At 36.2% G+C, this 18703-nt stretch overlaps 1 protein-coding gene across 1 annotated transcript; it reads right to left on the bottom strand.

Moving 5' to 3' along the window:
* Positions 1-17101: 17101 nt before the first annotated feature.
* Positions 17102-18240, bottom strand: LOC145059765 (uncharacterized). Its single transcript, XM_079007554.1, has 2 exons — positions 17637-18240; positions 17102-17565 (listed from the first exon to the last, which is right to left on the bottom strand). Exons 1-2 carry the CDS (start codon positions 18238-18240, stop codon positions 17102-17104), a joined length of 1068 nt encoding a protein of 355 aa, XP_078863680.1.
* Positions 18241-18703: the final 463 nt, after the last annotated feature.

The raw sequence follows: 18703 nt of genomic DNA, 5'->3' as shown, positions 1-18703 counted from the left end.
CGAACCAGACGGCGGAAACATCCGGGGCCTATTGTGACTCAATTGAATACCATCACAATGAATATACATGAAACATAACATCATTCATCACCAAGCATTTGAATATTACAACTGATAGTGTTTACATCCATTACATTGTTCCATAATATTACATGCCCAAAAGTAGATTGTTCGATACTAATTAAACAACAGCAAAACATCATAGAGTACAATTCTTCCTTCACTTTATCTGTTACCTAAGAATACAAGTATTTTGAAAAATGTCAACATATGAAATGTTGGTGAGTTCATAAGTAATGTTTGAAATCCAATGTTTTGTATTGTTTTGAAAACCACCAGAAAATCCGATATTTTCTGAAAATAGTATAGTCTAAAAGGTGTGAAGATCCATAAGTATGCTTGTTTGTTTCTATAAATGTAAGAGTACGATTTGTAAAACTCGGTATGTAGTTCGAAGGTGTATTAATTGAAAACCCTAGGAAAACCCGACGTTTTCCTATCGCTTCACTTTAATTAGTTTATGTGTTGTTATTTCGTTACGATAGGTGTATTCGTTGAGCTCCGGAGATGTTGGATTAATAGTGGATTGTGAATTGTTGTAACGTACATTATTGAAAACGACCAGTTGACAACCGTACAAACGATCCCTTAGGCGTCGCTTGCACTTATTCACTTAACCCACCCACCCCCCCCCCCCCGGACTCATGTAGCCCCACGACCGAGGGGAAAAAGAGGGTGCGAAGCCCCCAGTAATTCCCTACGTCGTTCAAGGCTATAATGAATGCGAAGGGCCCTTAGCCCAACTCGCATTGGTGAATTCTCGACTTCACTAGCAGTACCGAAGGACCCTTGGGGACCAGCAGCACGTTTGCCATTGAAAGTCCTTTTACACGGAATTAAGTCGTATTAGACCCAACTACATGTAAGCAAATTTCCTTCGGGCCTAAAGATCATGTCATTGGGCTAGCTAGGCCCAACAAGCATGATTTGAAACTTTTGGGCCCAAGGACGGAGTGTCGACATCTAGTGTATTTCCACGTGTGTATTGAGTTTTCGAGATTTCCATGTGTGTATTGAAGTATCGCCGCGTTAGTAGTTTCGGATTTGTTATTGATTCGAGACCGAATCAATTTGTTTGATAACGATTTTTGGTGTTGTAGATGTATTGTATTTCGTCGATAGTTGAGGTACTAGCATTTCATTGTGTCGGGTTCATTGCTTAAGACATTAATCTTTTACATTTTTCAGACCCTTCTTTTTGGATGAATTTACACTTTTGGACCCTTATATAAAATAATTTATATTTTAGTCCCTAAGCCATTTTTCTTGACACTTTAGTATCAAAACTTATAGAAAAAGTATTTTTCAGCTTAAAGCTTTTTGAAAAACAGTTTTAGTCCCTCAAAATGAAACTTTTTCGGCTGGAACCTTCATTTTCACAAATTTTACACTTTTGGCCCAAAATAGAGAATTTTTGCATTTTTGGTCCCTTTTAAATGTGAAAAGCATTTTTAACCCTTGAAATGGACTTGGGACATTAGTAGTCCCCTGTTTTACAGGAAAACGCATTTTCAGCCCCTCAACTTTGAAATTTTCCCATATTGGGCCTTATTGGGCCGAAAAGTTCTCTTTTAGCCCATTAAGTTTAGAAATTTACATTTTAAACATTCTAAAGTGTATATTTCTGGAAAATTCCTTTATGAAACTGTTTGACACATCTTAACCTCCAGAATTTGTATTTTGACATTTTGAGCCCTTAAACTTCATATTTTTAGCATTTTAAGTCAAAAAAATGTGATTTTTAGCCCAAGATGTTCATCTAAACCATCTTGGTTATTTTTCTAGTAATGACTTATGTATAATGTTATCTTTTAGCACTTGATTCATGCATCATAATACAAATCTCGATTTTTAGGTCCTTTTGACTAGTTTCAACACCATAAACACACAAAAGTATGTAAATAAACATAGAAATCATACAAGGCATACACATAATGATAGATCTACACATTTGCTTGTATTCTCCCCCCACAAAACTTATAAAAACCGAAAATAAGGGGGTATGAAGCTCACCTTGGGTGTGGTTTCGGTTTTGGAGAGGATTGGAAGAAGTTTGAAGTGATTTTCGGCCCTAGCACACTATGATGAAGATCTCGGCCTTGAGGTGGTTCTAAGATGCAAGATCATGATTTTTGCATGGATTAGGAAGAGATTTTTGATAAAACAAAGAATCTAGATCATAGATCCAAGCATAACCTTACCTTAGATGAAGAGTTTGTGGAAATATCCCCTTGAAAACCTTCTAATTTTTCGAGATCTTGATGAAGAATGGAGGAAGTTTTCTTGAGAGAGTTGTGAGAGAATTGTGTGTGTGTTTGAAATCGGCCGAGAATGGGAGAGAGAGAGAGGAAGAAGTAGACCTTAAGGTGATATATGCATGGGAATATGAGATATGTTGCATGGATAACCAAGAGGTAATAGTGAGGTGGCACTTGAAAGTCAACCCTCTTCCATGTTGGGTTGTTTGGGCCGAGAAGTGAAGAAGGAAAGGGAGAATATTGGGCTTCTTTTGTTTAAGCCCATATTATGACTTAATTATGTAATTTTTCGGCCCAATTACATCAAAGTATGATTTATTATGATCCATTAGGGCTATATGAGTTTGTTGTGACCCAATAAGGTCCATTAGGGTGTTATATTTCATTCTAGGCCCATTATGGCCCAAAATATTGGATTAAATGGACTTGGGTCCAATTAGAGCCCATTTAAAGGTTCTAATCCCATGATAGTCAAATTGGAAGCTTATTGGCCCATTGAGTCCAATAAGGAAGTCCTAGTCCAAAATGGACCTAAACAAGAACTTCAAGGGTTTCCAATTGCTTATTGACTATTAGTAGTATTTGTATGGTGTATTGGATTGTAATTTTGTTGTCATAGAGTAAGCATCATACATGCTCTTTGAGTTTTTGATTCTACATTTAACTTGAGTGTATAGATTACATGACACAAAATTTCTAGTTGTGACACTATCCATACTCACGGACCTTAAATTTTACCTCTTACTTCAGATCTAATCCATGCTCTCGAGTCCTTGATTGTACCTATTCTATACTCTCGGATGAGGGACAATTGGTTTGTGTCTAAAGCCATACTCCCGGATTAATGACAAATGACTATGTCCTGTCCATACTCTCGGACTAAGGACATCTGACTATGTCTTAATCCATACTCTCGGATTAAGGACAATTGACTATGTCTTAATCCATACTCTCGGATTAACGACGATTGACTGAGTCCAATCCATACTCTCGGACTAGGGACGAATGACTATGTCTAATCTGTGCTTCTGGATCAATGACATGTTTTAGGGTTCTATTCCCCGTATATATCTCACTCGTACTTATAAGGAGATACTGCCCAATGACCCTCATAACAAATTTTAGGTTTACTCATTACCCTAAATCATTATAAATAACTAGGTATGTTCTTTAACACGTAATACAGACAACATCAAATAATTTGCACATAAACATATATTTAATACATTCAATCAATACTTTTATTAAAATCATGTTCATGAAAGGGACTATGCACTCACCTGAAAAAGGTGGTGATTCTGCCTTCGAACAGCGCTTTGTTATCTCAAAACAATTATCCCTCGATAAAACCTAGTATCATATCAATAGGGTTTAGTCTAACGTTAACCGCGACTAATTAATAGTCTAGCTATTATTATTATTATTATATAAGCCTTAAACAAAAATCTATATAACACATAATAATAGCCCAAATAATTATTTTAAGGATCTAATAACATTACTATAATTATTTCAAAGTTATATTAAAAATTACGTAGACGTAGCTCACTTACAGCAGGTTTTAAAGAAAATCGGGCTTCGCTTGGAGCAGCGTTTCCGAACCGAAAGACTCTTTATCTCGGGATTCCGGGAGCCTCGGGGCTTCCTTCGGGAGCTAATGTGACATCCCCAAAATCTCGGCCAGAAAAGACCGATTTTCATTTATGCTTTTAAATATTTTCAGAGTAAATCCTTTTGATTTGAAAGAGTTGCGGAATTTGTTCCCAAAAACAAAACATGATAAAACAATGTTTACCGAAGCATTTCATAAAAGAAATGTATTTTCATTATAATCAAAACTCGGGGTGTCATGTTCCGATACAGACCAATAAGCATAAACGAATACATTACAAGTCATATGACAAATATAAACATATGCAGACTTGTAAACAAAACAACTTGATGGTTCATCCATCTCATGCCCTTCCGCCACTACCTGTAATACAATTTAAAACTGAGTGGGTCAGGCTTGGGAGCCTGGTGAGCATATAGGGTTTTCAACCCACAATAAATATCATATTTAATTTTCACCAACCAACAATAACCCAATTACCCATTCCCGTTATTCTCACTTTAATGTCCCTAAAACAACTAACATAAGGGACCTAGTCTAAGAATATTTCATCGGGGCGACAACACATGCTTCGGGGGTACCTCAGCAATATAAGTCAAATAAGGCAACCATGAGGGGGATGGAGTACAGCGAATGAACACCCAAGTTCATTAACACCTACAGGTGGCGAACCTGCTAATGTTTCCACAAGACTGTCTAGAATAGCCAGTGGTCATCATCTAAACTCCGCTAGATGACTCAATCAAACAACAACGAGGCCTCTCATCTGTTTATTACACACCAACTGTCTACCCATGTTCTACCCAACATATTAGTAGATAAAAATATACATTTGTATACATAGTTTAAAAACCTGTATAGCATGCTTTAATCAACACATATATCACATAACAGATGAGGCACACACACACATAACACATATCTCATAGAGAAATAATCAGATCTATAAGATAGAAGAGAGTGAATACACATTCACACATAACACAACCAAATATATACACATAGCACGTATTTTATTTAAAATACTTCATATTATTGTATTTGGAAAGAAAATAACTACACACTCACTTGATCAGAAGATGATCGGACAGCACTACGACTTGCAGAAGTAGTAATCCTCAGCAGATCTGGAAGATCTCCTCGAAAATCGAACTTCTCGCGGGCAGAGCTTCGACTCGGGAACCGCACTTCTCGGGATCTTCGGGATCTCGGGACTTGCCTCGGGGCTAGAGTATGATATCGGGACTTCGGGATAGCTTCGGGGGTTTTTGCGCAGAGCTTCAACACGAAAATGAGAGGAAAATGGTAAAAATACCCGGAACCCTCGCATCCTATTTATAGGAGGCTGGAGCCTCGGAGTACGCGGGGCGTACTGCAGTACGCAGCGCGTACTGCTTCCGAAATCGTCACTGCATGCGTCATCCGAAGTGTCGACACTATGCTGAGTACGCGGTAGCGTACCCTCGTACGCGGGGCGTACTCCGGATCACACCGGTGACTCGTCTTCGGATAAGGCTTCCGATTTTGATTTAAATTTAATTACAAAATGATTAATAAACTTCGGAAATTCATAACTTCTTCATACGAACTCCGTTTTCGACGTTCTTTATATCCACGGAAAGGTGAGACCACGCTCTACGACTTTCGTTTAGACTTCGTCGGCTAATTTTGACTTTATTTTTATTAATTATTTTTAATAGGCCGGGACAAAAACTTTCGTTATAAATTCATAACTTCTTCGTTTGACGTCCGTTCTCGCCTAACTTTTTATCATTTCGATACCAACAATGAGATCTTCGATTCTCATTTAGATTGCTTCGGCTAACAACCGCTCGATCTCAAATCGAGTAAAACAGGCTGTATACCGCTAAGCCGGAACTTCGATAAATCATAACTTCCTCATACGAAGTCAGATTTGGGCGTTCTATATATATTCGGAAACCTCGTTTCAATTACTACAACATTAAACAAATATATTAAGTTTATTTTACACTTAAATTTTGACGCTTGTTTTTATTCTTAATTAATCAAACCACATAATTAAGCAATTAAGCACAAAACACATAATACTCAAAGAATAAAATATCATTATTTCAAAACGGGTTACAAAGGTTAACCTAGACTATTACATTGCTAAAAGTGGCAAGCCCGGAAACACAGGCGTTACAGCTAAGGGGTTTACCTAGGGTTTAGGAGGGTTTAGGGGAGCTAGAGAGAGAAAGTAGTGAGAGAAAGAGTGGAGAAATGAGTGAAGAAGCCAGCTGACCTCACTTCCTTTTTATAGCCTGCGAGGCCTCGGTACGCTGGGTGTACCTCGGACCTACGTGGGCGTAGAGCTTTGTTCGTACAACACGTGTTGCGGCTTCGGTGGGGCGATGCGGCTTGCTCTGGTCCGCAGAAGGGTAGAACGTTGGGCGTGCGAGGTTTGTACGCGGGGCGTTCGATGCGAGCATTGGGCGTCCGAGATGCGACGTGTCAAGATCCAAAGCGAGCATTGTGCTCAGCAAGCGACGACCCTGATCGAGCCACGTCATCAATTTCGCATCAGATTTCGCAATTTGCACACTCGACTTTAAAAATTCGTAACTTTCACATACGAGCTTCGTTTTCAACGTGCTTTATATCCACGCGTAGGCAGGAACATAATCTACAACTTTCTTTTAGACTCTGTTAGCTAATTTTAAATTAATTTTAAAAGTTATATTATTTAACAGGCCGGGATAGGATTGGTCCGTTAAAATCTCATAACTTCTTCATTCGACGTCTGTTTTCGTCTGTCTTTTTATCGTTACGCTAAAAATACCGAGATATTCGATTCTCGTTTAGGATGTGTCGGCTAAAAACCGCTCAATCTAATATTCGAATTTCGGGATGTACACTGCTAAGCTAAATCTTCGAAAAATCATAACTTTCTCATATGAAGTCAGATTTGGGCGTTCTTTTTATGGATGCTCTCGGTTTAATGTATTCTACGACTTTCATTTAGGTTGCTAAGTATAAAACTCACTCTATCGAAATTTTACTATTTATGCTTCCCGGTATCATGTCGGTTCCGTCGCGAAACTTCGACGGGTCATAACTTCTTCGTTATAACTCGGATTTCGGCGTTCTTTATATGTAAGAAAACCTTGTGACATATTCTACAACTTGGTTAAGATTATTTATTCTAAATAATCTTTTGTCGAAAAATCATTTTCGACCCCTATTATCTCTAAATTGACTAGCTCGGATCTACAGGCGTTACACATTATAAGTATAATGATAAATTAACTAAACCTTTTATAAATCCCCAAATTTAGTTACTTTAGGAAAATTTGAAGTTGGTGCTAACCCATGAAATTACACTTTGCACTTAGCTTAAGTCATTAGTGTAGCGTGTGTGGTTAACCGACACACTAACCTGGATTTAACAAGGTATGCAAAGGGTAACTTAATGTTTATCATGGTATCGGTGGAGCGCGTGTGTTTAACCGGCACATCTATTGAGTGGTAAATATTAAGGGTACCAAGTATATTTGCATGGTTATTCACACCTTGTTTTGTGATCCTCGGCATCCCAGTCACAAAACTTGAGAGGGCACAATCGAGATTGAAACATGCCATTGAAAAGTTCAGTGAATCTCAAATGATCTAGGAGTTTCAAATCCAATTAAAACCTAATAAATTATTTATTTTTTTATGGTGGAAATTCATGAATCGTCATTTGCCTACCTTCAATTATTCTATAGCTTGGATTACGACATCCCTCTTCCAAGTTATAAAATATTGTGTTGTGTCCTAGCCTTAATATTTCATATTGGGTGTTATATTAAGGACTTTAAATCAACTATCTTGAATATCTCCCAAAAGATGTCTGGTTCAAACAATTATGATCTTCCCAAATCTCTTGGAACAAGCTTTCCTAATGAAGATGATGTCCTAGAAATCATTCTTCACTTCCTCCACCTCCTCCAATTATTCTCCCTATCCCATAAGTTCTTGAATAGTTCAAGGTCACTCAAGCCCTATTGGCAAGCAAAGTCTATGTGTGCTCACATCTTGGAAATAAAGTCACATATTGACAAGCCGAGAGAGTTGGGTGTCAAAGTCTTGAGAAAGTTGGTTGTTCAATCACTTTCTAAGTCACATAGTGAGTTCATTTGGGACTACTATGTAACAGACTATGACATGACCCTTAATGATCTTATTTATTTGCTTGGTGCTGTTGAATCAACAATGATTTGGAGCTCTGGTAAAGCAAATTTGATTAGTAGATCAACTTCCCAAACTACCATGGACATTGACAAGTGGTAACATTGGATATCCAGAAAAGCTTTCTCTTCCCAACGGAAACGGATCGGCCATAGTCAACTCGATTGACCAAATGGTAAAGAGAAAGGAAAGTCTGAGATAGTCCCATGTACCATTACCAAAGAGTCCATATGGTTCTATTGCCAAAGGAATGGGCATTGGTTACGAAGCTGCACGAACTATCTGAATGATCTGAGAGGAGGTGAAGTCAAAAAGTTTGACTCTGCTTCAGTTAAGTCCACTATCTAACTATGTTAAGTTCCTTATTGATGATTCTTAATACAAAATGTGACTCGGTTACATTTCGATGTTTGGCAGGATCAAGCAATGGGAAGGAAGCTTAAAGAAAGAGTATGTTGAATCTGATCGCGAAGATGGATTTCAATCGCATGGTTCGAAGATCGGATTCTTGAGCTACTACTTAGAGAGTTATGATAAATTGCTAGAAAATATGTAATAGCATAGTTTTCATTTAAAGTTTCATTGTAAGGAAAATGTTTTTTCTGCATTTTTATAAATAAATAATTTTATTTTATTTTATTATATCTCCTTGTAATGGCATTTATGAAAAACTGATGTTTGTATGTTTCTAGCAATAATGGAAATGTGAATTTGATTCTTTCATTTGTGGTAGTGTCTAAATTTACCAGATAAGGAAAGACTCTCATCACCCAAGTTTCAATTAGACCAAAACTTGGAATCATGCAAGTTGTATAGTATGATGAATGAGAACTTCCAGCTTTGGAAAATTAAGACTAATTCCTTGTTCACATGTATATGTGAGTCAAGTGAAGGACTAAGGGATCGAGTACACATTCTTGTGCACTAGTGAAGTCCACCACAAAAGATCGATAAGACTATTCGTCATTATTTACTAAAGGTTAGTAAATATGGTTATACTTACAAGTTTAAGTATAATTCTGAAACATTAGAAAAGTTTCTATGTATGGCAGAACGAATGAGAAGAATCAAATTTGGAATCATGCAAGTTGTATAGTATGATGAATGAGAACTTTCAGCTTTGGAAAATTCAGACTAATTCCTTGTTCACATGTATATGTGAGTCAAGTGAAGGACTAAGGGATCGAGTACACATTCTTGTGCACTGGTCAAGTCCACCACAAAATATCGATAAGACTATTCGTCATTATTTACTAAAGGTTAGTAAATATAGTTATACTTACAAGTTTAAGTATAATTCTGAAACATTGGAAAAGTTTTGATGTATGGCAGAACGAATGAGAAGAATCAAATTTGGCAGAAAGATAAAAGTTTCTCAAATCCGAAAATATGGGAGAGTACTTTAGTATCATGTTTTATGATCATCTTAATGGTTGTGAGACCATATCACAATTTATCCTCTAGGGTCATCTTAGTGCATTCTTATGGCTAAGAAGAGGAGTCATGAATTATTGAAGTGGTTAAATCAAGAAGATGAGTCATACTTCGTTCCAAAACAAGTCTTAGAGTCATACTCCAAGATTGTAATTTGAGTGAAACATCTTAAAGAAGGGTTATTAACACTTGTCAAATGTAAGAGTAAAATGTATACTACTCTTTTACATTTGAAATTGGTAAGTTGTGGTGTTTAGGATAAAACAGAGACCAACTTAGGCTAATTGTGTGACATGTTTGTCTTGATAAAAATCTGCACTATCTCTTGAATATTTGGCAAGAGAGTCTTATATGTCAAGAGGACAGTGGGAGTCTTACAGATCTTGAAAAAACTTCAAGAAGTAATCAAGAATAAAACATGTAGTTTATCACTAGCACATGACTTGAGGTTTATAACCTATCGTGTTGACATATTCTTATTTCTATGCCCATTCTAGTTAGGCCTGGCAATCGTGTCATGTTCGGGTTGGCGTGTCGCGGGTTGGCGGGTCAAAATATGCCAACCCAAACACGACCCATTTAAATATACAGGTCACGGGTTGGCGGGTTTGGAACATAAACCCATATATAACCCACCAACCCGTTTATTTATACGAGTTCACAGGTTGGCGGGTTCGTCGGTCAGATTCCATAAATAAAATTGACAATTAAACATAAATAAATTCTTGATGGTTGATGCAAATATATCCAAATTTTAGACAGTTAACTACTTAAGTTGTAAAGATCAAAATGAAAATTAAAAACATTCATAGACACATGTTCAAATTAGAAATTAATACAAACATAGATAATACTTATTAAATATTAATACTTGATACATAAATACATTTAAAAATAAAAAATATATAACTTTTTAATTAAAAATATAAACGGGTTGGCGGGTCAACCCGTTTATTTTTTAAGAAACTCATATATGACCCGTTTAATAACGGGTTGGCAGGTTGGCGGGTTGGCGTGTTGGCGGGTTGAAAAACTCAACCCAAACCCATATATTTCGTGTCGTGTCGTTGGTCGTGTCGGAAATTTCCAGCCCTAATTCCAGTTAAAGTTGGCTTTGCATATGAGTTCTGAGAGTTCTCAATTGGATGCATAACAACTTGGAAGCAATGGCAGACCCTTGTGCTGCCAGGAGGCAAGAAGTCAAGATTGCACAAGTTCAATCCATATGAGTTTGGATTTGTCACTAACCTTGTCTTGTGATTATGGTTTTGACAAATTCACATGGATAGGAACACATACACCATAAAGTCTAAGTGTCATAAGGTCTCTATCCGATTCATGAAAATGATGGTGAGGAAACTCTTTCACTAAGTAGATTTTAAGTAGGTAGCAATTGTGATATTTGCATTCTCAAAGTCGTCAGTGGAGCTTGTGTGGTTAACCGGCACACTAACATAGACTTGTGAGAAATGACAAAGGTCTAAACAATTGAGACTATGATTACGACATCCATTTTCATAGTTCTGAAATGGTTTAGACACACATGTGTGCTATCTAAGGAAAGGTTTATGATTTTGTTAAAGTTTTATCAAAGCATCTCGTATCAGAAATATGAACTTTCGTAAGAAATTCAATAAAGTAATGAATCCTAAAAGTCCAGTTGATTTCTAAGTACATGTTAAAGCTAGTGGGAGCATAAGTGTTATGCTAATAATCATCATGTTAGTGGGAGCATGATAATTATGATAAGTGTTGCAAGTTAGCAATGTTAATTATAGAAAACAAAAGTTTTAATTGGGAAAAAGTTGTTTTGCTATAATTAAGGGACATGAAATTTTACTTCATTTCAAATCTAAATGCTTAGATCGTGACATTTTAATCAAATTTAGTCAAGTATACATACATATATATATATATATGAATGTTATGTTGGAATGGTTCAACATAAGGAAATTCTATATATGGAAACATTATTTGCGTTCTAAAATTCGATTATGATTACGGCATCCCTTTTCATAATCTGAATTATGAGAACATGGCAAATAGAAATAGAAATATTATAGCAAAAGACTGGTCTAGTATCATGTCTTTATGTGAGACATCATGAATCGTGTCCCATGTGCTTCGGATATAGGGTTGATTGCATGTGCTACAATTTTCATTTGCTCTAAATTTTTCCAAATGCCTAGAGCATTAAGAGGGAAAAGGTACTAGAACTAGATATGACTAATTTGATTAAGCACTTGTCGAGGACAATCTAAGGTTTACCAAAGATTGGTTGCTCAGGGACTGTTAGAAGTATGGTGTAAATTTTTGGAGAGGACCATATTGACATATTCTAAAAAGAGGCAACTCTTATTCAGAAGTGATAGTCAAAATGGGAATACAGAAGTGCCTCCACGGGTGGAAACTATTGAATCTGTGTAAGATTAGGAAACTTAATGCAAGATTAGAAGGAGTTGATCTCCATTGGAATACTCTGTAATGTTTGTTGACAAGTTTTTGTGACTTTATGCATAGTCATTACGATAGGATCAATGCATATAAGTTTAGAATCTAACAGATTTTGGTAAATGGCAGGAATTTGGAATTCTTGCATTTTCGGTAAGGATTTGGGACTGTGAAATGAGAATAATTGGAATTATGTTCAATTGATCTATTTCACAAAGTAAAGATCATAGACAAACTTAGTGTGCATATTTGGTGTATGGCATAACTAATGTTTGGAAAAACATAGTGAGCATACTTGGTGTATGGCATGACTAATGTTTAGAAAACATAGTGTACATGCTTGGAGCATGGGACAACTATTGTTTTAATTCAAGTATAAAGTTGATAATTTGAAACAATATGTAATGAATGATATGTAATCAATATGGTGATAAATAAAAGGCTTTCTATTTATATTCATAAGTTCTGAGACCATATTAGATTCGATTATTCTTATGTTTCACTTTGCATGTTTTGAATTCCAGAATAACTAGGTCATTCTTTCTGAATGACTAAGTTGTTCAAACCATCCACAGTCGATAATACGTTGGAAGTAGGTATTAAGGCAAGATTGTCATGAAGCTGGTTTGTAGATGTCCAAGGTATTGGACATAGCAAGAGTTGCTACAACATTCATGAGTGCTCATAAGTTCTGAGTATTGGATTAAACCCATGCTCATTTTACTCACTTCATGGATTTTATCACGAGTGATCATGAGACGATAATATCTTATATTCTTCAAACCTAGAGATATGATTTCTTGCATATGAGTTGGTTATACATTAATTATACGAAAACGCATTGGTAACTCGATGTTATAAAATGTGCCTTTGTGTATGATTCAACAAGTAGTAGAACAAGCATATGAGTCGAAGTTTATCCATTCCTTTTACCTTTAAAGCAATAAAAGTGATATTTGTGGGCCCCTCGATGATTTAGTGATGACACCCCGAAGTGCTTGGCCAAGCCTGGACTGATTTGATTTGTTCAATTAGTCGGTCGTCATAAATCGGAAATCGGGAAACAACAAATGGAAATATAGAATGATTATAATCCATGTCTCAGTCCATATGATATCTAGAATAGAGGAATATAGGATCCCTTATCTTATGGACGCGTCATTGATTTGTTCAGAGTTCGACAGCAGCTTTTAAGAGCTATGATTGCTAGTTGGGTTTTGAAGTCATATGCAATAATAGTTTTAGACTTATCCAAGTGGGAGACAATTGGAATAGTGTCTAAGTCCATAACTATAATTGGTATGTACTTGACCCGATTGGCATGGTCCATTTGGGTTGCATGGCATCGGAACAATTTGGATAGACTTTGTTGAGAAAAAGATATTTATGATTTGTTAATATATTATAAGTTCTAATATATTAATATGAAATCATATTATTTAATTAGTATTGATCAAGAACTAATTTGGAATTAACTTTGTGATCAAAAGGAGACTAATTAAATATATGAGGATTGATTGTGTAAATCATTCATTCTTATATATATGGGCTTATGCTCCATAGTTCTTTATGTTGGGCTAAACCCATAGAGTAACCCATGGATACTCCATGGAGGTTTTAACCCATGGAGCATGAAGAATATGGAAACACATGAGTTACATGGTGTAACCCTAAAAGCCACAATATATAAGGACCCCGTGGCTTTATAAATTGGCACTAGTGTGTGTACACATGAGGGCTAGCCGATTTGAGCATAGGAACCTTTTCTCTCAAGTTATTCCAAGATGTTGGTGATGTTGTGTGAACCATTTGAGGTGTCACATTTGAGGCACTAGGCTCTTAAACTCCATTGAATCAAGATACAACAAAAAGGTATGTAAATCTACTAGAATTTATATTATATGTACTTCATAGTATGCTAGTTAGAACAATACCTTGGAAAATTGATATTTTCATGTATAATACAAACATAGATCCAAGGTATTTAGGGTTGTATGTACACTTTAGGAGTGTTAGAATGCTCAAAAACCTTTAGTTGCATGGTGGAATATGATTGGTTATCACAATTCATGGGCCCATGGGCCAATGGGCTTGGCCTATTAGGTATTTAAGTTTGATCCCTCAAGTATAAATAGCAATGCATGCAGAGTCATTTGAAGTGTCATGTGTCTTGTATCTTGTATCCTTAGTGAGTAGGGCGGATCTCTAGTGAATTGTACTTGAAACCTCTATTTGAGAAATCGGAAATAAAGATTACCCCCTTCCCTCCCGTGTCTTGTGTGCTTATAGTTTTTCTTGTTATCTGCATTACTTCCTAACAAGGGTGATCAGAACATAGCAAGTGGCATCAGATTTGTTTTGAGTCTTTACAAGTATTGCCTGTTTTCCTCAACAAGACATATATCAATTAACTAAAATTTCTCTTTCCATAGATGTATGGAAATGGTGAAAATTTTGCTACTCAAAACTCTAATCAAAATTCAATCTTCACTCTCTTATCGATTTTGTCAACAGAAAAGATATATGGTCCAAACTAAGTGGACTAGATTAGAAACTTGAAGATGACGCTTTGTTATGAGAAAAAAGAGCACGTTCTCGATAACCCCCTTCCTAAGATTGATGAATTGACTGCTACTCCTGAAGAATTAGTTCTTCATAAACAACACCATGACGATGCCACTAAGGCCGCTTGTATCATGGTTGCAACTATGATACCTGAGTTACAAAAGTTATGAGGACTATTGGTTATACGAAATAAGCTTGGATCTTGTTGAAAAGTTTCACAATAAGTCAAGACAAGAATGCTATGAGGTTGTCAAATCCCTAATGGCATTTAAGCTAAAGGAAAGTGAATTTGTATGCGCTCATGTGCAAAAGATGCAGAGATATGTGGAGAGGTTGGAGAAACTCAATGTGAAATTCACAAGGATATGGCCATTAACATGGTCCTTAACTCCCTACCTGCTAGATATGAGCAATTCATTTTGACCTTTCATTTGAACAACATAGTGACCATATTAACTCAACTCCACAACTTGTTGAAAACTAGTTGATCGGGAATGAAGAAGACTCATGTCCCTTCTATGACAAGTGCTCCTGTCATAACCATCAATCATGGCAGGGGAAAGAAAAAAGATGAAAACGCTCAAAACTATTGGAAAGGGAAATCCCATATTGGAGTGTCCACCGGTGGGTCAGAGGGGAAAGCCCATCCTGATACTTCAACTGTTAGTGATCCGAAAGAGGCCACTTGCTTTCATTGCAATGAAAAGGGGCATTGGAAGAGAAGTTGTCTGAACTACCTTAAATAGTTGAAAGAAGGAAAGATCAAGCCTTCAGGTATTTACACTATCCAAATCAATAACACACAACTTTCTCATTCTTGGGTCCTTGATATAGGATGTGGTTGCAACATTTGTTCTGATTTGCAGGGATTAAGAGAAAGTGAGGAAGTGGAGCACAGAAGCTTGAACTTGTTCATGGGGGATAGATGCACTTCACATGTTACCAAGATTGGGACTTATGGACTTATGCTTGATAGTAATGCTACAGTAGATTTAGTTAATTGTTGTTATGCTTCAGATATGACTAGAAATATTATTTCGTTTAATGCATTATATAAACAAGGATATCGTTTTTCATTTGATAATGACAATCGTTCTATGTTGGTTTACAAAAATGGTGTTTTATATTCAAAGTTTTTACTTGTAATGGTGTGTATAAAACTATCATATGTGTTAATAAATTAGGCAATAATGTTATCAATATTGATTCGTCTAATAGTGTAGACAAATCATGTTTGTGGCATTGTCATCTTTGGTACACTAACAAGAAATGAATCGCCGAACTCCTAAAGGATGGAGTGTTGGAATCATTTGACTTAAGGTTGGATGATGAATGTGACTCTTGTTTATTGGGCAAGATGACAAAATCACTTTTCACTGGAACATGTTAAAGAGGTGAAGGAATGCTAGATCTGATCCATAAACATGTATGTGGGCCTTTCATATCTGTTATAAGGGATGCTAATTGATACTACATGAAATTTACTGATCATTATAAAAGATATGGGTATATCTACTTAAGACTTTTGAAAGGGTCAAATAGTTTAAGCATGAGGTCGAAATTCAGTTGGGCAAAAAGATAAAGATGCTCTGATATGATAGATGTGGATAATATCTTAGTAACGAGTTCAACGAATACCTCAAGGAATGCAGAATCGTTTCACAATTGACACCTCCTAGAACACCAAAACTTAATGGTGTGACTGAGAGGCGCAATCGAACCTTGTTAGACATGGTTTGTTCCATGATGATTCGAGCCACTTTTCCTATATCATTCTAGTGGTATGCCTTAGAGATAACTACCAATATCCTAAATCTTGTTCCCATAAAGAAGGTTGCCAAAACACCTCATGAGATGTGGACAGGGAAAGCTCCCTCGCTCACACGTATCAAGGTCTAAGGTTGTGAGGCTCTCGTAAGACGAGAAACTCATGAAAAGCTTGAACCCAAAGCCAAGAAGTGTATTTTCATTGGTTATCCACATGAATCCTTTAGACACTTGTTCTACATACCTAGTGAGAACGTGGTTCTCATAGCTCGAAGGGGAGTCTTTCGTGAGAAAGAACTCATATTCAAAGAGGATAGTGGGAGTGTCATTGACCTAGAAAAGATTTCATATTCATCCACTAATGGAACCTTAGATAACACTAGCAGTCAACCTGAAGATGATATTCCATTTTATCCTATTGACAATTCTTTACCTCTTCATCGATCCAGTAGAGTTAGGTGTTGTTTGTTTTTCTGAAGCCAAAATGTCTGCAGTCTGCGGACCACATCTGCAAGCCTCTGCAGCAGAAGAGGTGGACCAAACGTCTGCAGTCTGCAATAAGAAGACTGTTTGTTTTTTAACGTCTGCAGGCTGTTGAAATAAACTGAATTTTAAATAAAATTATTTTACAAACTTAAAATGATTTTTCAACACCAAAATTTTAATAACAATAGTCTTATAACATTGAAAATAAAATTCATGCAACTAAATTAGTCATACAATAAAAAAAATGTTTTACAATAACAATTTCATTTAAAACAATTCAATCTATATTGTGCATCAACTGATCAGCAATTTCATCACGTAACTGAGTCATATATTCACGGTCTGCTGCAGTACCATGTGTTGGAATCCCGTCTTCATCATCATCAATGGCCACATTGTTATTTCGAAATGGGACATTTGGTTCATCGTATCGTGCGAAATACTCATCACTCAATCCTTCTTTCCTTATATAATTATGAAGCGCAAAGCATGCCATGGCAATGTTTCTTTGTGTCACAAACGGGAATGGTGCCATCCTCTTCAATATAGGGAAGCGTGCTTTCAAAATACCAAAAGCACGCTCAATGACATTCCGAAGTTTTGCATGTCCATGGTTAAATTTTTCTTTATTGGTCAATGTACGTCTTTGACGAAAATCTCCAAGCCAATACTTCACATTACGATAAGGGGCCATAAATCCTCGAGTGTGTGCATACGCGGCATCACAAAGATAATATTTGTCTGAAAAAAATGCAAAACACTAATCAATTTTCAAATTAAAATGAAAATATTAAAAAAAAACAAAAATTTACCTGATGGTGGAAACGGGAATGATGCTTGTGGATCGGCTACTGCTTCTGATAATATTCTAGAGTCATGCGCTACCCCTTCCCACCCGGTCACAACAAATGTAAAAATCATATTGAAGTCACATATTGCCAATACGTTTTGGTAGCAATCTCCATTTCCCCTACTTCTATATAAGTCTTGTTTCTTAGCAGGGACAACAGCATGTATCAAAGTGCCATCAAGTGCACCAACTGCTCCTTTGAAAACCCTTCGTAGCCTCCTATTATGTCCTGGAATGTTTGGATTCGGATTAAAAGATGTTGGTACTATAACATCTTGTGCGAAAAGCATCATTTTTTCCAACACTTCATAAAAAAATTTATGAATTGTTTGCTTCGAGTGTTGAAATCTCCGCTTGATAATCACGTAACGTTGATTATGTCCGATCATCATCAAAAACATAGCCATCTTTTCCTCAACTGATACATGTTTGCTGTCCTTTAATGAGTAATTTGCTCTAAAATGAGCACATAGTCGTACAAAAGATTCACGGGACATGCGTAATACTTCAACACATTGTAAACGATTACAGTGTAATAACTCCAATGTGTATTCGTGTCCCGTCATTTCCGAATCATTATCCCGCAATCGTTTCACACCCCTCTTCCAAAAATAACGGATGTATAGGTACATTAGAATTACGAGAAGTAACTTTTGATCGTGATCCATATGAACCTAAAATCAACAAAGTAGAACTTTAAAAAACATTACATAAACCATATTTCAAGTATCAAATAAACATTCCATTTATCATATTTCAAGCCAAAATAACATTACATAAACCATATTTCAAGTATCAAATAAACATTCCATTAATCATATTTCAAGTACCAACAAGGGCAAAAAGACCTAACAAAATAGTTCCAACAAAGGCAAAAACATTTAACAAAGTAGTTCCAACAAGGGCAAAAAGTCCTAACAAAATAGTTCCAACAAAGGCAAAAACATTTAACAAAGTAGTTCCAACAAGGGCAAAAAGACATAACAAATACTTTTAACACTAGAAAATCATCGAACAATCTTCCCATCC

This window comes from Lactuca serriola, chromosome 6 (genome assembly GCF_051521515.1).
Source record: "Lactuca serriola cultivar US96UC23 chromosome 6, Lser_US96UC23_V15, whole genome shotgun sequence".
In the NCBI taxonomy this organism is placed as follows: domain Eukaryota; kingdom Viridiplantae; phylum Streptophyta; class Magnoliopsida; order Asterales; family Asteraceae; genus Lactuca; species Lactuca serriola.
This window is presented reverse-complemented; position numbering and strand designations above follow the sequence as displayed.

Coding starts and splice junctions, on each gene's coding strand:
- LOC145059765 (XM_079007554.1), bottom strand. CDS start 18,240: ATGACGGGACACGAATACACATTGGAGTTATTACACTGTAATCGTTTA. Junction 17,566..17,636: donor ATTCCCGTTTCCACCATCAG/GTAAATTTTTGT, acceptor CATTTTTTTCAG/ACAAATATTATCTTTGTGAT.